Genomic DNA, 15,230 nt, shown 5'->3' with positions numbered 1-15,230 from the left:
CTTCGAAGCCTCAATCAGGTATATTCAACCCTGGTTTTCTAGTATATTCAACTCGCTAAAATAACGTTTATTACCCTGGCGGAGGTGTAAAACACACTCACAGCTTGGACGAAGATCAGCCATGTAGCAGTCTGCTACCTTAATGCTCGACTGCCTGAACCGACCACCCAATCCTCCAGTCTCTTGTCGATCAAGTCTAGACTAATCCTCACCAATCCTCTAACAATCCGTTGCCTTCCAAGTTGCTTGCTTGTTCAAGCCCTAGTCCTGTGTTCTTTCAGAAAATGAGGGACCAATTGTTCCGTCACCCTTACAAAGATGGGTGTGGTTACTTCGACAATATGCCTTTGTCTGAGTTACCTTGATAGTCGATATCGCGAATACCTGGAGCTTCATTGTCTCTCAACAAAGAATCAATGGCTTTGTTTCTTTCGAGCGACGTTTTGGCAGACTACATAAAGTTGGTAAACAACTAAATGCGATTCTCGAGATGATGATTCCCTTTTTCAGGCGTTCGTCGAATCTTCTCACAACTCCAAAACAACTTGAGAGGCAAGATCCTCCTCAAGTCGACAACTCCAAAATTTTGCAGGTCAAAAGTTTTCGACAAGTCTCCTCTGGTCTCCTTGGCGAACCGTTCTCTTCAACATATTGTTTCAAATCAGACTCTCTAAGAAGTTAATCAACCAAGCAAACATGCGCGCCATAAGTTGCAAATTCTGCACGAGTAAGTACTATCATTAATCCAACAACGGCCTATTGGCGTTCGTCTATTAAACCATCCTAACGAACACCATACTTGAACAACGAACGCTTCGCTAATCAATATTTCTCTAGGAATTCGTGAGTAATTGACTACCCTTTTTGTTCATATTTCGAGTCTTCGAACCAAGAGACAACTCGAAAAGAGAATCTGCTCTTGAAATGACTCCAATACGGCTCTTCTGACTCCTCACCGTCCTGAAAGCAATGACTGACTTCAATTTCTAGACAGAACCTGCGATGGAGATAGAGCCAATGGGATAGGCTGTACGCTTTGCATAGCACACACGAAAGCCAATCCCAACCACCAGTGTATATTTGCCGATGGAACATTGTTGGCTCCTCGTCCAGCCACTGTTTTCCCCATGGCCATAAAGCATAAATGCGATCGAGTAAGCAAGATGTTTTCCTCGCTTCTCTTCCATGAAAAATAAGAGCTAATATCTTTAACAGTGCCGAGCAAAGCGGACCATTGCTTGCAGCTGGCTGGCAGAGCCTAGTGGGCCGGCATGGAAACAAGCCTGCACTCAGTGTCGCAATGCTGGCGAGGCCTGTCTATGGGAAGGACACTGTAAGTTTATTCTGGTTTTCTAGAAACATCTTGTGAACACCGTTCGTGGTCTAGCAAAGATGATACCTTGCCCTAACCTTGTTTCTAGAATTGATATACTGATTTGAGACATTGCAGTGATTCAGGACTGCTCACAGGATCCTCCTCTCAATGGGCCACCCTTTCAAATAACTCCTGCCCAGTTGCAACCGCCACCAACTGCACCGCCGACTGTGCCAGCAATTGCACCTACACCAGTATTCCCCTTCGTCGGACGACCAGTTCAGGCGCTTGCTCCTGCTCCTGCCCCTGTGTTTCCCCCTCCTCCAGCTGGTTTCCAAGTGGGCACTCAGCATGTTGCCTCACAGTCCCAACCTCAAACAACTGTGGTTGCACCGCCCTCTGTTGCTGGACGGCGAAGACAACAAGAGGAGGATGATGAGGACGATGATGACTACGGCGCCCATCACCCAAAACGATCACGTTTCAGCAACCCATACAATCCAGCTTTCCGTACTGGATCGGTTTCAGCAGGCACTCGGAGCCAGACAGCGCAGACCCCCCAGAGTCAACGCTCTACCGCAGTTGAGAGGCTACCACAGCAGCTGGAGCAGAATCAAACTAACAATCACTCACAACTGGGCATATCCTCTGGAATATCTCTGCGTTCTGGTCGACACTTGACTCCAGCGACTTCCTTCGCCTCTCCCGAAGCAATTCAGCAAGCTCCGGCCCCGTCAGCCCAGATCGGCAATCTAAACCCCTTTCAGGCCATCCAGCAACCTCAGGATCCAGGGGATCAGCCAATGCAAGAGATCGGGTTCCAAGCGCCAGACCTCGTCGAGCGCTTCGCACAATGGAGTTTGAATGGCGCGCCTGCTAACCCGGAGAATCAGAACATTGTTGACGCTCCTAACCACGTCGGCACACAGTTGTATCCCTTCAGCGAACGGCCCTTGATAGGAGGCAATGCTATTCTGTACAGCAGCAACCATCCTGAATACGTCAATGCTGAATTAATGCGCGCGCCCCTGAGGGCGGAGGAGTATCCCGGAAGATTACCGCTTCAGGGTATCCCTACTGAGCGGATTCCCAGCGACAACCCGGCAGAGGGCCAATGCCAGGAGCCACTTCGCAAGGTAAGAAATGCTCATGGTGAGTACGTTGAGATCTGTAATAGGGTGACCTCACATGTGTGCGAGGACCGTCGTCATCCTGGCGTCAAGGACGGCGTCGACCAGCGATGGTACGTCAGCGAAGATTGCAACGACTTTTCAAAACTTGTCATAGCCAATGGACTGGAGGTGAACGACATCGTGGGGTGAGTATCTTCAACACTGTCCATCATTATACAAAGAATTTTCTGCTAACCTTTATTTCCAGGATGCGTGCTTACTACTGCAACGATTGTGGTACCAAAGCTGATGAGTCTCATTTCGCATACTGCGGACATCGAGTCTGGGGCTTTGATCCTAACGCAACCGTGACCAGCGAACTCGCTCACCAACAGCCAGAGCAGCCCGGAGGTTTCCGCGGAGGATTTCAGGGCGCTCCTCTACCTATGACTGGTTGCGCCGTAAGTACTCCCTTTCCAATTTTGCCCATACAACAACTCCTGAAGTATCGATTACTAACTTCCTGCCACAGTGCGCTGAGAAGCTTCTCGGAAGGGTCCTCTGCATGGCGCACAGGACAACTATGGCTGATGATATGATCTATCAGTCAAAAGTGATGCAAGAGTGGCGCCTCAACATGTATGGCAAACCCATCTGTCCCAACTGTCGAAAGAACGTTGGCGTCGACGTTTGGTTCAATGTACATGACGACAACAACGGCAATTTTGGCAACATACCCCTGAAGGGCGGCCAGAATCGCCAGCGAGTCTGGGCGTGCATGGTTTGCCACGAGTATGTCGTAATCAAACCTGTGAATGAGGTTGCTGGAACCAGCCTCGTCCCCGGTTTCCAAGCCTGGCTTCCCGACCCGAACTCAGGTGAGCTCAGTCAACGCTATGAGGAAGCCCAGAGAGTTATGAGGGGAGAAGTTCAGGAGCAACAAAACGTGGAGATGGCTGGGACTTGATCATTTGTTAACGCGTAAGGTAAGTCAGGTAAGTAAATCATTAGCATGCTTTCCACGGCTGCTATGATTATTTCTATTGTATGAGCATAATTTATACTGTCTTTTGTCAATCAAGTAGCAGTCCTTTGAATGGGTGCTTCAATGCCTCCTCATTTGGCACGACGCCCAAGTGGACGTCAAGGTTTGAATACCACACCTAAGGCTACGCGTACAAGCATTCATTTATGATATATTGTAAGCATCACAACCTCTCAACTATGATATATAAGAAATACCATCAAACAAATTCATTACCAATCGCATTTGAGTAAATGACTACCCCCAGATGTCACACCAGAAAACAACAACAAAGATAATAGATGATAATATATGAAAATATCATGCACCTCCACCAGGATAATAATTGTTGATTCTGAGTAGAAATCGTGACTTTCCAGATAAAAGAGTTACTACTTTAAATCAGTAAGAATCTTCGAAGCCCTAATCAAGGAATCCCAACCCTAGGTTTCTGGTATATTCACCTCGCTAAAATAGCGTTTATTACCCCGGCGGAGGTGTAGCTACACCCACTAACACAGCCGCACAGGGCGTTCGGTGGGTTTAAACGAACACAAGCGCTATTGGGTGTGGCTTAGCCAGCTATGGTGGTCCCCTGTGAGTCACTCCGGCCAGAGCATCATTTCCCCCATTTCTCCACGATTGAGGATTGATCCTCTGGCGCGCAACGATGTAATGCTAAAATCGGTTGATTGTATTGGAATTTCACAAGAATTCCTGCCCAGTGGAGAAGAAGGCTGAGGCTAAGCTGCTTCGAAGAGTCACACTACAGCTCGGCCACAGTCACTGGAAACGGGCACTTTCCCCTATTCGTTAACTAATTCAATCATCAAGGTTGATATCAACTTTACTAGCTGGCTGCTTGACATAAAGTCTCGTGCTGTTTTCTCAGCATTTGCCCCTTTCATCTTATAGAAATACACACTTTGCATTCTTCGCAGTTCACCTTCTCTGTTTGCTACGGCAAGGATCATTAGCGTCTGCTTTCGACTTCTGTAACAAAAAAAGATACCCTTTCTGTGCAAGGGAGCCTCTTGCTTCCAAAATCCATTTTCAGTGGGAGGCAGAGCCACTGCATTAATTCAATTTTAATATCAAGCATATTGTGAGGAATTACACGATCATGGCGACTGGAGAGGCAGGTGCAAAGTCGACTTCGATATCGGTCGGCTCTCATGATACGGCATTGTGTATAATTCCCCCACGACATCAGTGGCCACCCCTAGATCGCCTACGATCAAGATATGACAAGGCATACGGAAAATGGCCTCCACACGTCAACTTGATATATCCTTTTGCAAGAGTCGAGACTCTACCAAGAGCCTGCGAGGTGATCGAGTTGGCCTTGGGTGAGTGGGGGGCAAATGGCTGTGAAGAGTCTTTTCGCCTCCGATTGGATTCAGCAGGTGTCTTCGAGCACCGGAATGATAACACCATTTTCTTGTGCGACGGCGATGATAGTCACAATCGACAACTCCGGGATTTGCGGCGGAGAATCCTTGAAGTTTTAGGGCATCAGGAGGGCAATTATCGGATGCACCTCACACTAGGCCAGTCCGAAGACGTACATGATAGTTGGCATAAGTTTCTCCTACAAAAGGCGAATCTTTTGCCTCCTGTCGAATGGGAGATTGGTGAACTCTGTGTGCTCATCAGGGAACGCACTCCGGCTGGCGGCTATGAGATGAAGAAATGGGCTTCGATCCCCCTGAGTGGCGGCAACTTCTCACGAGTACAGCTTCCCCTTTCCTTTTATGACCAGTCTAAGGCGGATGTCGCTTCGGATGTCGATGTCGAGGAACCCAGAAGCGAGAAAGTACAAACGCGGCCGTGCTTTCACTTTTCTACGACGGAAGACTCGTGGGTGCCTTCTGACACCTCAGCCTATACCCCTGGGGATATACCGGAGACGCTGGTCGTTTCTTCTTATAACGTTTTAGCGGAATTCCATTACCCTCCTTCGCAGGATCGATATCCACTTTTAGTCAGGAATATCCTCTCTGATAGGGCAACATCAGACGTTCTTGTACTCCAAGAGGTCACGGATGATTTTCTATCCTATCTTCTCGATGAGGACAATATCCGAGAGACATTCCCATTTGCCAGCCACGGTCCGCCAGACCAGGAAGATATTGAGCCTCTGCCAAGTCACAACAATATTGTCGTTCTGAGTTCGTTCGCATTTGACTGGGAATCCGTCCCCTCAAAGCGTGAGCATAAGATCTCTATGGTGGTCAAGTTCAAAGATCTTGGCATATGGGATGACGCAGACTTCACACCTCTTGTTCTAGCAGCGGTCCATTTGACATGTGGTTTGAAGGATGGATCAGTTATGGCGAAAAAGTCTGAGATGGGCGGGCTCCTGAGGTATCTTGCAACAACATATCCGGAGCACCCGACGATACTGGCAGGCGATTTCAATATCTCTACTTCGTCTTTCACGCTTGAAGCAGCATTGGAAAAGAAGGCTATCTCTATTCAGACAGCCAGCTACCTCGCGGGTTTCGAGAAGGCGTTCTTGGATGCAGGCTTTGTTGATAGCTGGACCGTGTCCCACTTGGAAGCAGGCAATGCCTCTGATGACGAGACAGAAAATGTCTTCGAAGGAGAACAGGGGGCAACATTCGATCCGACCGTCAACACCCTTGCAGAAAGTATCGTTGGCAGTGGTTTCAACATGCGACCGCAACGCTACGATAGGATCCTCGTCAGGGGCGAGGGGCTACTGAAAGTCTCCCGGTTCAACAAATTCGGTTTCATCACTGAGGAGACTGGATCAACAACAAAGTCACAATCAACGCACTTTGCAAGCGACCACTGGGGCATTCGATGTATTCTGAAAATTGGCAATCAAACGAGCCAGCAACTCTCAAACGATATAGCCAGTCAAGTCGTTCCAGTCCATCTAGAGGCGGCGACAGGTGCACTAGCAGATGTGAGATCCCTCAAGGAGAGTCTTCAGCATCTTGGATGTCTTCCCGAGGTTGAAGAAGTCAGAATGAGAGAATCTGCTCTCGAACTTCTAGGGAAGGTCATCCTGGAAAACTCAAGCGCTAACGATGTCTCATCTCGATACAACGCTCCTTTCATCATCACACCAGTTGGGTCATATGGGCTCGGCGTATGGACTTCTTCCTCCGACATTGACTGCCTTTGCATCGGTCCCGTCAGTGCGAATACCTTTTTTGCTTTGGCAAGTCACCGACTTCGGAAGGCGGCGGACAAAGGCATCAAGCTTCTCCGGCGCGTCAAGGCGCACTCTGGGACAATGCTTGAGTTGGAAGTACTAGGAGTCAAAATGGACCTACAGTATTGCGGTGCAACACGAGTTGCAGAGCAATGGCCAGATGTCATGAAGCTCCCTAGTTCAGACCCCATCTGGACATTGCCGTCTCAAACCCTTGGAAAGCTGAAGGCAATTCGCGATCTTGACTACGTCCGGAGATCCATCCCAGACCTCGTCAAGTTTCGCATTGCACATCGATTCATCAAGACATGGGCAAGTTCTCGTGGCATCTATTCGTCAAAATGGGGATATCTCGGTGGTTTCCCGATCACAATCTTGCTAATTCGAGTTTGCAAATTCCTTGCCCGTGATGCACCATCACATTCAGTCGCCGATATCCTCACAACGTTCTTCAGCCACTATGCAGTCTTTGATTGGCAGCATAAGATGGCGTTTGATCCTTTCTTCCATAGACAGAGGCTTCAATACACACGAACACCAAGGGAGCCTCTGGCGATTCTCGGCTTCCACACACCAATGCTAACAACTACAAAAGCCGCATCTCTCCCCTCAGTAAGAACCATTGCAGAAGAATTGCAACGTGCAAACAGACTTCTGTCGCAAGACGGAATGACTTGGTCGAAGTTCCTCGCTGGGACAGCTAGTGTCGAGCCTGGAATGCGTCTGACCACCGGGGCAACTGACTTTCTCAAGTCATATAAGAGCTACGTCCAGATCACAGTTCAGTACTGGGGTGTCTCTCTTAATAAAGGAAGCTCCTTTGTTGGATGGCTGGAATCTCGATGTGTTATGGTCCTTGTCGACATCAACAGACGACTTCCTAACATACATGCGAGGATCTGGCCTGCGCGGTTCGTTGACGAGTCTACGAGCACTGAGACGGGTGATTATCAAGGATCTTACCTCATTGGACTAGACAAATTGGACGATAGCATGACCAAAGATGATCTCAAGATCGCCGTTGGAACGCTACAGACCATTCTTGGCCGCTTTGAGGAGCAGATCCGGGGCGATGAGAAGTATTTTGACGCCAAATCGTCTTGGATGAGCGCGTCCATCGTCAAACAGGCCGAGCTGGGTGACCTAACACTTGATGACCGAGACTGGGGCGAGTATAATCCCGGCGATGACGATTCAGAGGAGGAGGAGGAGGAGGAGGATGAGGAACAAGACGGCCCGATGGAGGAGAGTGGCAGTGGGCGTGAGGGATCATCCACCAAGAAGACTAAGAGAGGCAAGAAGCAGCAAAATCAGGCACGAGTAGTCCCGAAGCCCGCTGGTGCCGGAAAATTCAGAACAGCAGCTGACGTATTAAACCGTCTCCGATGGGATTCGAGCCTTGATAGCGGAGACTTCATTGTTGGGTACGAGGATCGGTTCATTGGCGCCCAAGAGAAAGCCCTTGACACGTGGAAGAGCGAACAGACGGATGAAGAGTTCATTCCGCAACATCGTATTCTATACTTCAAGAGAAAGAGCGACGGTATTATTGTATGGGAGAGAAAAACTAGGAAGGATGACATCTTTGGAAGTGGCATATAAGATCGCGAGTTATCGATGACAGCAGCTACATTAGATAGCAGCTTTATCTATTTGACATAAAAGTCTTGGGTATCATAGAATACAAAATGCGTCTTCCGTCACTCTGTCTAGCCACACAGATCCACATCGTGCTCCCACTCGCTGACATACTGCAAATTCTGCCGCCAGTCCTGCCCAGCAGAGTACACATCACCGACTGATGCCTTCGACCTCCGACCAGTCTCCGGGATTGTAGGCCTCCGTAGTGGCTCAGAAGGCTCCTTGCCTTGGAGAAGCCACATTCGCTTCTCTTCCTTGTAAGTGGCATGGACATCCACCGCTTCAGCGTACGCCTCCTGCTCACGCTCTGCCTTGATTCTCGATATGAGAGCCTCCTTTTCCCTCGTGGTCTGTGGCCTGTCTACTGCCGAGTGCAAAAGGACTTCATTCGCTTCATCCCTGAACTCTTCATCTTCACTGTCCCAAGCAGTGGATTTATCGTCCGCTGCGGCAGTATCTTCCCCTCCTGTAGCGTCAGAGATGGAGCTGTCCGAGGATATAGAACTGCCATCCCACTGATGATGAGCCCTGAATACGTCCTCCTTGACTCCAAGAGCTTGCTCGACATCGTCGTAGGGGATAGGTTCGGTTAGTGTATCCTTGTAATGTGGCTTCTCCTCGTGGACGTTCAAACCAAGACGCCTGGGACATTTCCCCCAGAAATCTGCTCTGGTGGATCTAAGACCCAAGGAAGCAATGGCTGCTTCCATGTCCTTTCGCTTGACAAGATTCCTAGTTCTAGTCGGGTATAGGACTCTCTTGGACCGAATGCGCGACTCTGCGATGTATGACGCAGAGTCCAGCAGTCGCGTCGTGACGGACACGACTAACGAGTAGAAATCCTCCAGAGCAGTTAGTCTGATGGACGGCGGTTCGTTGGAGATAGACTGCCAGTTATTCTCGTCTCGACCGGAGTTCATGAACACTGTCTCTGATAATTTCAGCCACATCGGTAAGTCGAAAACGCTTAGTGCACTGGAATGATGCTCTTGTCCGTCGTCTTTCTCAAGTTCTTCGTAGTTTTCTGTTGTGAGAAGAAAGTCATCTCCCCATTTCTGCCGCTCAACAGCTTCCTCGTGGTTCTCCTGCCTGCGCGCCAGTGAATCGGCGGCATCTTCTAGAAGGTCACAACATTCTTCGCCTATCTCCACTGCTGCAGGGAAGTCGGCTAGCTCGAGCGAGGCAAGCGCGTGATGTTTTCTTTGTACGAGTGCGTCATCGAGGAGCTTCATGTACTGTCTAACTTCCATTACTCCTTTCGTACGGATGCGACTGGCAATACCCAGGACATTATCTCGACCCAAGCGACTAAGAGACTCGAAGAAAATTTCCTTCTCGGCTGAAGTCCAAGCAATGAGGCCAATCTGAGAAGCCGGCAAGGTCATCCTTCCATCATCGGAAATGTACTGAGTTGCAGCATCCTGAATGTCGATGTTGAGGAGATCCAAATATGCTCGATTAAATGTCCCTTTTGCGCGCTTCAAGGGTCGTCGCTCGTCATTGTCACCCTTGAGAGAAGATAGAGCTCGTTTTTTCCTTGGTGACCGCGATCTGTCGTAGCTGTCCTGCTCATCAAAAACGGACTGGTCTGATTCGGCTGCTTCAGAAATGTGAGCTGTGTCTGATGGTGCATATTCGCTGTCGGATGACTGAAGCGACACCGGGATTTGCTCGTTAGCATCGTATATGCTGCCCTTCAGATCATCTTGAAACTCATGAGTCTGGTTTCCGGAGTAACTTGGATCATCGTCTGACGAGTGATTCTCTTCCTTCACCTGAGACTCGTCTGAATACTCGTACGAAGACATGATCCTTCATGTCGCTTCTTGCTGTAAGAGAAATGGCCTTGATTTGACGGATTTAAGCAATGCCAATTAAAGAAAGAGAAATGAAATATGGTATGCTACCATCTGAAAGCGATGTGAGCAAAATTTCGTCCTGGAGGATAGCTTACTAAGTTCTGATGCCGTTCTGTCGTGTGAGGCTAAAGGTTAGGATGCTAGATTGGGTACTTTAGCGCTGAGGACCGTGATTTCCAGTATTGAAGCACTAAAATCAGGCCAATAGAAGCCGTGCTTAAACTGTCAAGAGGCTGAAGGCGGCGCTGTGGGGATATGCGCTAGCCGTAGTTGTCCACCTTAGCTCCAGGTGATCAAGATTCAATGCTGATACAGCTGGAGACCTCAGCACATTTCACCATCGTCAATCTCAAGCAATGTGCCATGCTACGACCTCTCGTGAAGCGCATCTGGGTCACGACCCGGCGTATTACGCCGCGTGCCTCACGCGTCGTTATTTTCCAGCCCCATCGAATTACTGCCGATAGCAGGAACCGTTTCGCCTCTACCAGTGAAAGGATCCGCCTTCGCGACTACCAGGAAGAATGCATTCAAGCTGTCTTGACATCCTTGGCCAACGGCCACAAGAGACTAGGAATTTCGCTAGCGACTGGAGCTGGAAAGACGGTCATCTTCACGCAGCTGATCGATAGAATTAAGCCAGAATCAGCCCATGCATCTCAGACTCTAATTCTCGCTCATCGTCGAGAGCTCGTTGAGCAAGCCGCCAAGCACTGCGTCAATGCTTATCCCGACAAGCGTGTGGAGGTGGAAATGGGATCGATGCATGCAAGTGGGTTTGCAGATATCACCATTGCAAGCGTGCAGAGTATCACGTCTGGCGATCGAATTGCCAAGTTCGACCCGAAAAGGTTCAAACTAGTTTTGGTTGATGAGGCTCATCACATTGTAGCTCCAGGATACATGAGGATCCTAGGGCATTTTGGCGTCTCTACCAAGAGAGCAGACTCGCCTAATCTAGTCGGAGTTTCCGCCACATTTTCACGCTTCGATGGCTTGAGGCTTGGTGCAGCTATCGACGAGATAGTCTACCACAAGGACTACGTGGATATGATTGGGGGAAAGTGGCTGTCTGACGTGATTTTCACCACAGTAGAGTCAACGGCCGACCTCTCCCGTGTTAGAAGTTTGGGGAAAGGAGGGGATTATCAACAAGGAGACCTCTCTCGCGCGGTCAATACTGACGAGATCAACGAGATCATAGTGCGTAGTTGGCTTGCAAAGGCCACTGGGAGGAAGTCGACGCTGGCATTCTGCGTGGATCTTCGTCATGTTACCGGACTTACTCAAAAATTTCGCCAACATGGCATAGACGCCAGATTCGTGACCGGAGATACTCCAGATATCGAAAGAAGCGATCTATTGGGCGCATTTAGACGACAGGAGTACCCCGTCTTGGTAAACTGCGGCGTTTTTACCGAAGGCACAGATATCCCCAACATCGACTGCGTTGTTCTGGCTCGGCCAACCAAATCTCGGAATCTCCTGATTCAGATGATTGGCAGAGGCATGAGATTGTTTCCTGGGAAGGAAAATTGCCACATTATCGACATGGTCTCAAGCCTCGAGACTGGCATTGTAACCACACCGACCCTGTTCGGTCTTGATCCCGGAGAACTTCTGAATAACGTATCAGTGGATGAGATGCGCAATATAAGGGACAGAAAGACTGCCGAGGCAGAACGACATGGCCAGGCCTATGAACAGGCATCAAACAGCACCGATGCATCTCCAAGGAAAGTCACCTTTACTGAATACGACTCGGTCTTCGATCTGATATCTGATACATCTGGAGAAAAGCACATTCGTTCCATCAGCCGGAATGCTTGGGTGCAGGTCAATCCTGATCGATATATCCTATGTGGGCCTACAGGGACTTTCCTGAGACTTGAGCGGATGCCCGATCCACCGCCTGGATCCGCTGTCTTCAAGGTCCATGAAGTTAGGGCTCTCCCACCAGGCATATCGAAGTCTCCCTTTGCTGCGCCGCGAGAAATCCTGAAAGCAATGACATTCGCTGATGCTGTGCACGGCAGCGACAAGTACGCAGCAGATATATTCCCGTTTACTTTCATCTCTAGGCGGCAGCGCTGGCGTGATGGGCCTCCAACAGATGGCCAGCTCGAGTTCTTGAACAAGCTTCGAGCTGGAGAAGAACCTCTCACAGTAGCAGACATAACTAAAGGCAAAGCTGCAGACATGATTACGAAAATAAAACACGGCGCGAGAGGGAGATTTGCAGGGTTGGAAGCCGATAAGAAACGAAGAAACCGCCAAGAAAGCGTCCTAGAGCAGGCAAAGGCTAGAAGACTTCGCGAGCGTGTGGCTGTTGGGCCTGTACAAGGATGAAGCAATTGTGAGGAGCCCTTTCTGAATCTCATCTGTATCAATATTGAACGATTCATTCTATAAATATCATTTGATACCCCTCAGTTCAGCTATAACTATAACAGTCAGGCATTTGTATTTGTGATAACCATGGACGAGAGGGATTTCATCACTTTACTAGGACGGGTTTCCTAATTCATTAATCATGTTTCCAATATGGGATCTACTCCATGGAGGGTGTTGCATGAGAAGAAGGACTTATATTCTTCTGACTTGTTTTACATAGAACCCAACTCATCTTTGATGCATTTGAGTTAAAGCTGAATAGAGGTCTTCCTATCCACTCACATCTGTGATCATATTCACTTAGATCTAATTTCAGAGTAGGACTGCTGCCCCATAGAGACTCAGTGAATGGATTCTGATATTCATATCACAATAATTCGCCACTCATCAATATCACGCTAAGCTGCATCCCTCTCCAAGCTCATAGACATATAGAAATGAAGATCTTTATTGTCATTTTCTGTGCTTTCCAGATTCGTGCTCCACTCATCCCCTTTCCCCCAACATCACTCACTTTTACCCACCTAGCCAGTGTCGTCAACAACAAACTACTTTTGCCCACCAATCTCGACGACAACAGCTTTTTTCCCCTTTTCTCCTATTCACACCCATCTCCAACCAACTTTTCACGCTCCAGATAATGGCTTCCAGCCCGGGCCCAAGCACGGTGACCGTGCCGTCCAGCAAGCACTCTCCCCGTGCAGAGGGTGATGACATAGATGCCCCCTGCGACTCGGGCACTGAGTCGTCCGAGTACGAGGACCAGCATCCCCTCGCCTACGGCGTTGTTCTCGAGCGTCCAAACCAGCTGCCAACCGAAGAGCACCAGCAGGAAAACGCGTCAACCGCGTCTCCCAAAAGCCCTGAGACCATCTCTCACCTTCCGGCACCAGCTACTCCCGGACATCACAACGAGGGAGCGCCTGTCACGTCACCCCAAGACCCCAACCGCTCTCATCTTCTTTCCTCCCCTGGTGGATTTGACCCTGACAGCTCCTACTTTGTCGCTGCCTCTAAAAAGAAGACCTGGGAGGAGTACGCCGAGCTCGCCAGCCCTGACGCTTCGCACTCTGATTAGGAAACAGAGTCCGTCCAGCACAATTCCTCACCTACCAAGGTCAGCGAGATCAGATCCAACGACTTCACTCTTCCCCCACCCCCAGGCGACCCATCTCTCACCGTCGCCGACCCCAACTTCAACATCATGGAGCCCACATTCCCGCCCTACACTGACGGCGTGGTGAAGGCCCGCCAGGAGAGCGAGCGCAAGCTCGCCGAGGGCATGAAGGGCCTCGAGATCACCGGCGCCCTCGACGACCACACCAAGAAGTGCGAGGATATCGTCGACTACATCCAGGAGGAGCACAAGGCCAAGGAGGCCATCTACCAGAAGGCGCAGGACAAGTGGGCCGAGTCCAAGGACGTCCACGCGCAGCTGAAGCAGCTGTGGGACGCCAAGCCCAACACCCCGTCCGGCAGCTACAACGATGCGGAGAGAGTTCTGAAGCAGCGCGCCCAGCGCACCGACGGCGAGCTCGCGACGCTGGCCAACCGCCTCCAGATTCGCCAGGCCGAGGCCGAGGGCTACGTCACCGGCGCGCTCGAGTTCAACAAGGGCGGCATCGGCCCGACCAAGGAGGAGATCATGGCTCACCTCGCTGCTCTCCCTCCGGCCAAGCCCCTGCCCATGAACCTCAAGCCGCAGAACCAGATGTCCGGTCCGGACGACGCTGGTGCCTCCAGCCTCGCCCCGGGCTCCGCATCTCTCCCTCACATGAGCCTGAATCGCGCTCCCAACCTCAAGCAGAAGCACGATGAGATGTATGAGCAGGGCAAGGCCGGCCAGCGCGCCACCCACCGCAAGGACTCCTTCGACGAGCAGCCGCAGCACCCGTCCGCGCTGATCCCCGACTGGTTCTACGACCTCGACAAGTCGGGCCGCGTCGCCCTGCGCTCGGCCGACTTCGAGGACCGCTACAGAGAGCTGCTGAACAAGATGTACCGCCTGCTCACCGAGATCGACGACGAGAAGCACGGCCACGGCAAGAAGAAGAAGTTCGACAAGAACTGGCACGAGGCGGACCCTGGCTGGCCGCACCCGCAGCATCAGAAGTACGGCGGCTGGTTCAAGTGCCGCTCCGGCCCCGAGGCGACCAAGGCCGAGCTGAACTGCACCCAGTGCCACCGCGCCGGCGGCGGCCAGGCGGCCGGCGACGCCCGCACCTCCCAGCAGCAGTACGACGACCTGATGAAGCAGATCAAGATCAGCTCGGAGCGCATCATGGAGCAGGACAAGAAGAAGGTGCTCGCCAAGATGCGCGTCGACAAGCTCGATGTGGAGAAGCAGGCCGACAAGGTCAAGGACGCCCTGAAGGAGAACCGAGACTGGCGCGCCGCTCCCTCTGCTGCTGCTGCCCCTGCCGCCACTGCCGCTCCCGCTTCCAAGCCGGTGTTTGGACCTGAGCTTCCGCCCGGCTTCAAGCGCGTGAATCAGCCTGTTGACAAAGGCGACGACGAGAATATCAGCGACACCGAGCGTGAGCAGCTGAAGGCCCAGGCCTTGAAGACTCAGGACTGGCGCCTGTACACGGCGATGAATCTGCCGGTTGGAAAGAAGAAGCTTTGAATGATGGACACGATCACGGACCTAGGAAATTGCTTTGGCGTTCTTTGTGTAGGGGAGGACCTCTGGAGTTGC

The 15,230-nt window shown here is 50.8% G+C and overlaps 4 protein-coding genes across 4 annotated transcripts; 3 read left to right on the top strand and 1 right to left on the bottom strand.

Moving 5' to 3' along the window:
• Window positions 1–2,118: 2,118 nt before the first annotated feature.
• UCRPA7_8083 (hypothetical protein) lies at window positions 2,119–3,394 on the top strand (the record flags this gene model as incomplete). The annotated part of the gene is made up of 3 exons (XM_007920603.1): window positions 2,119–2,633; window positions 2,696–2,888; window positions 2,960–3,394. The coding sequence occupies 3 exons, from the start codon at window positions 2,119–2,121 to the stop codon at window positions 3,392–3,394; spliced, it is 1,143 nt and encodes a 380-aa protein (XP_007918794.1).
• Window positions 3,395–4,985: 1,591 nt separating this feature from the next.
• UCRPA7_8082 (putative duf455 domain-containing protein) lies at window positions 4,986–8,240 on the top strand (the record flags this gene model as incomplete). Its single annotated transcript, XM_007920602.1, has 1 exon — window positions 4,986–8,240. The coding sequence occupies one exon, from the start codon at window positions 4,986–4,988 to the stop codon at window positions 8,238–8,240; it is 3,255 nt and encodes a 1,084-aa protein (XP_007918793.1).
• A 107-nt stretch (window positions 8,241–8,347) lies between these two features.
• On the bottom strand, window positions 8,348–10,087 carry UCRPA7_8081 (putative dna-binding protein; the record flags this gene model as incomplete). Its single annotated transcript, XM_007920601.1, has 1 exon — window positions 8,348–10,087. The coding sequence occupies one exon, from the start codon at window positions 10,085–10,087 to the stop codon at window positions 8,348–8,350; it is 1,740 nt and encodes a 579-aa protein (XP_007918792.1).
• A 3,085-nt stretch (window positions 10,088–13,172) lies between these two features.
• On the top strand, window positions 13,173–15,158 carry UCRPA7_8080 (hypothetical protein; the record flags this gene model as incomplete). The annotated part of the gene is made up of 2 exons (XM_007920600.1): window positions 13,173–13,567; window positions 13,655–15,158. The coding sequence occupies 2 exons, from the start codon at window positions 13,173–13,175 to the stop codon at window positions 15,156–15,158; spliced, it is 1,899 nt and encodes a 632-aa protein (XP_007918791.1).
• Window positions 15,159–15,230: the final 72 nt, after the last annotated feature.

Source organism: Phaeoacremonium minimum, assembly GCF_000392275.1.
Source record: "Phaeoacremonium minimum UCRPA7 unplaced genomic scaffold PA7_03_scaffold_580, whole genome shotgun sequence".
Taxonomy (NCBI): Eukaryota; Fungi; Ascomycota; class Sordariomycetes; order Togniniales; family Togniniaceae; genus Phaeoacremonium; species Phaeoacremonium minimum.
This window is presented reverse-complemented; position numbering and strand designations above follow the sequence as displayed.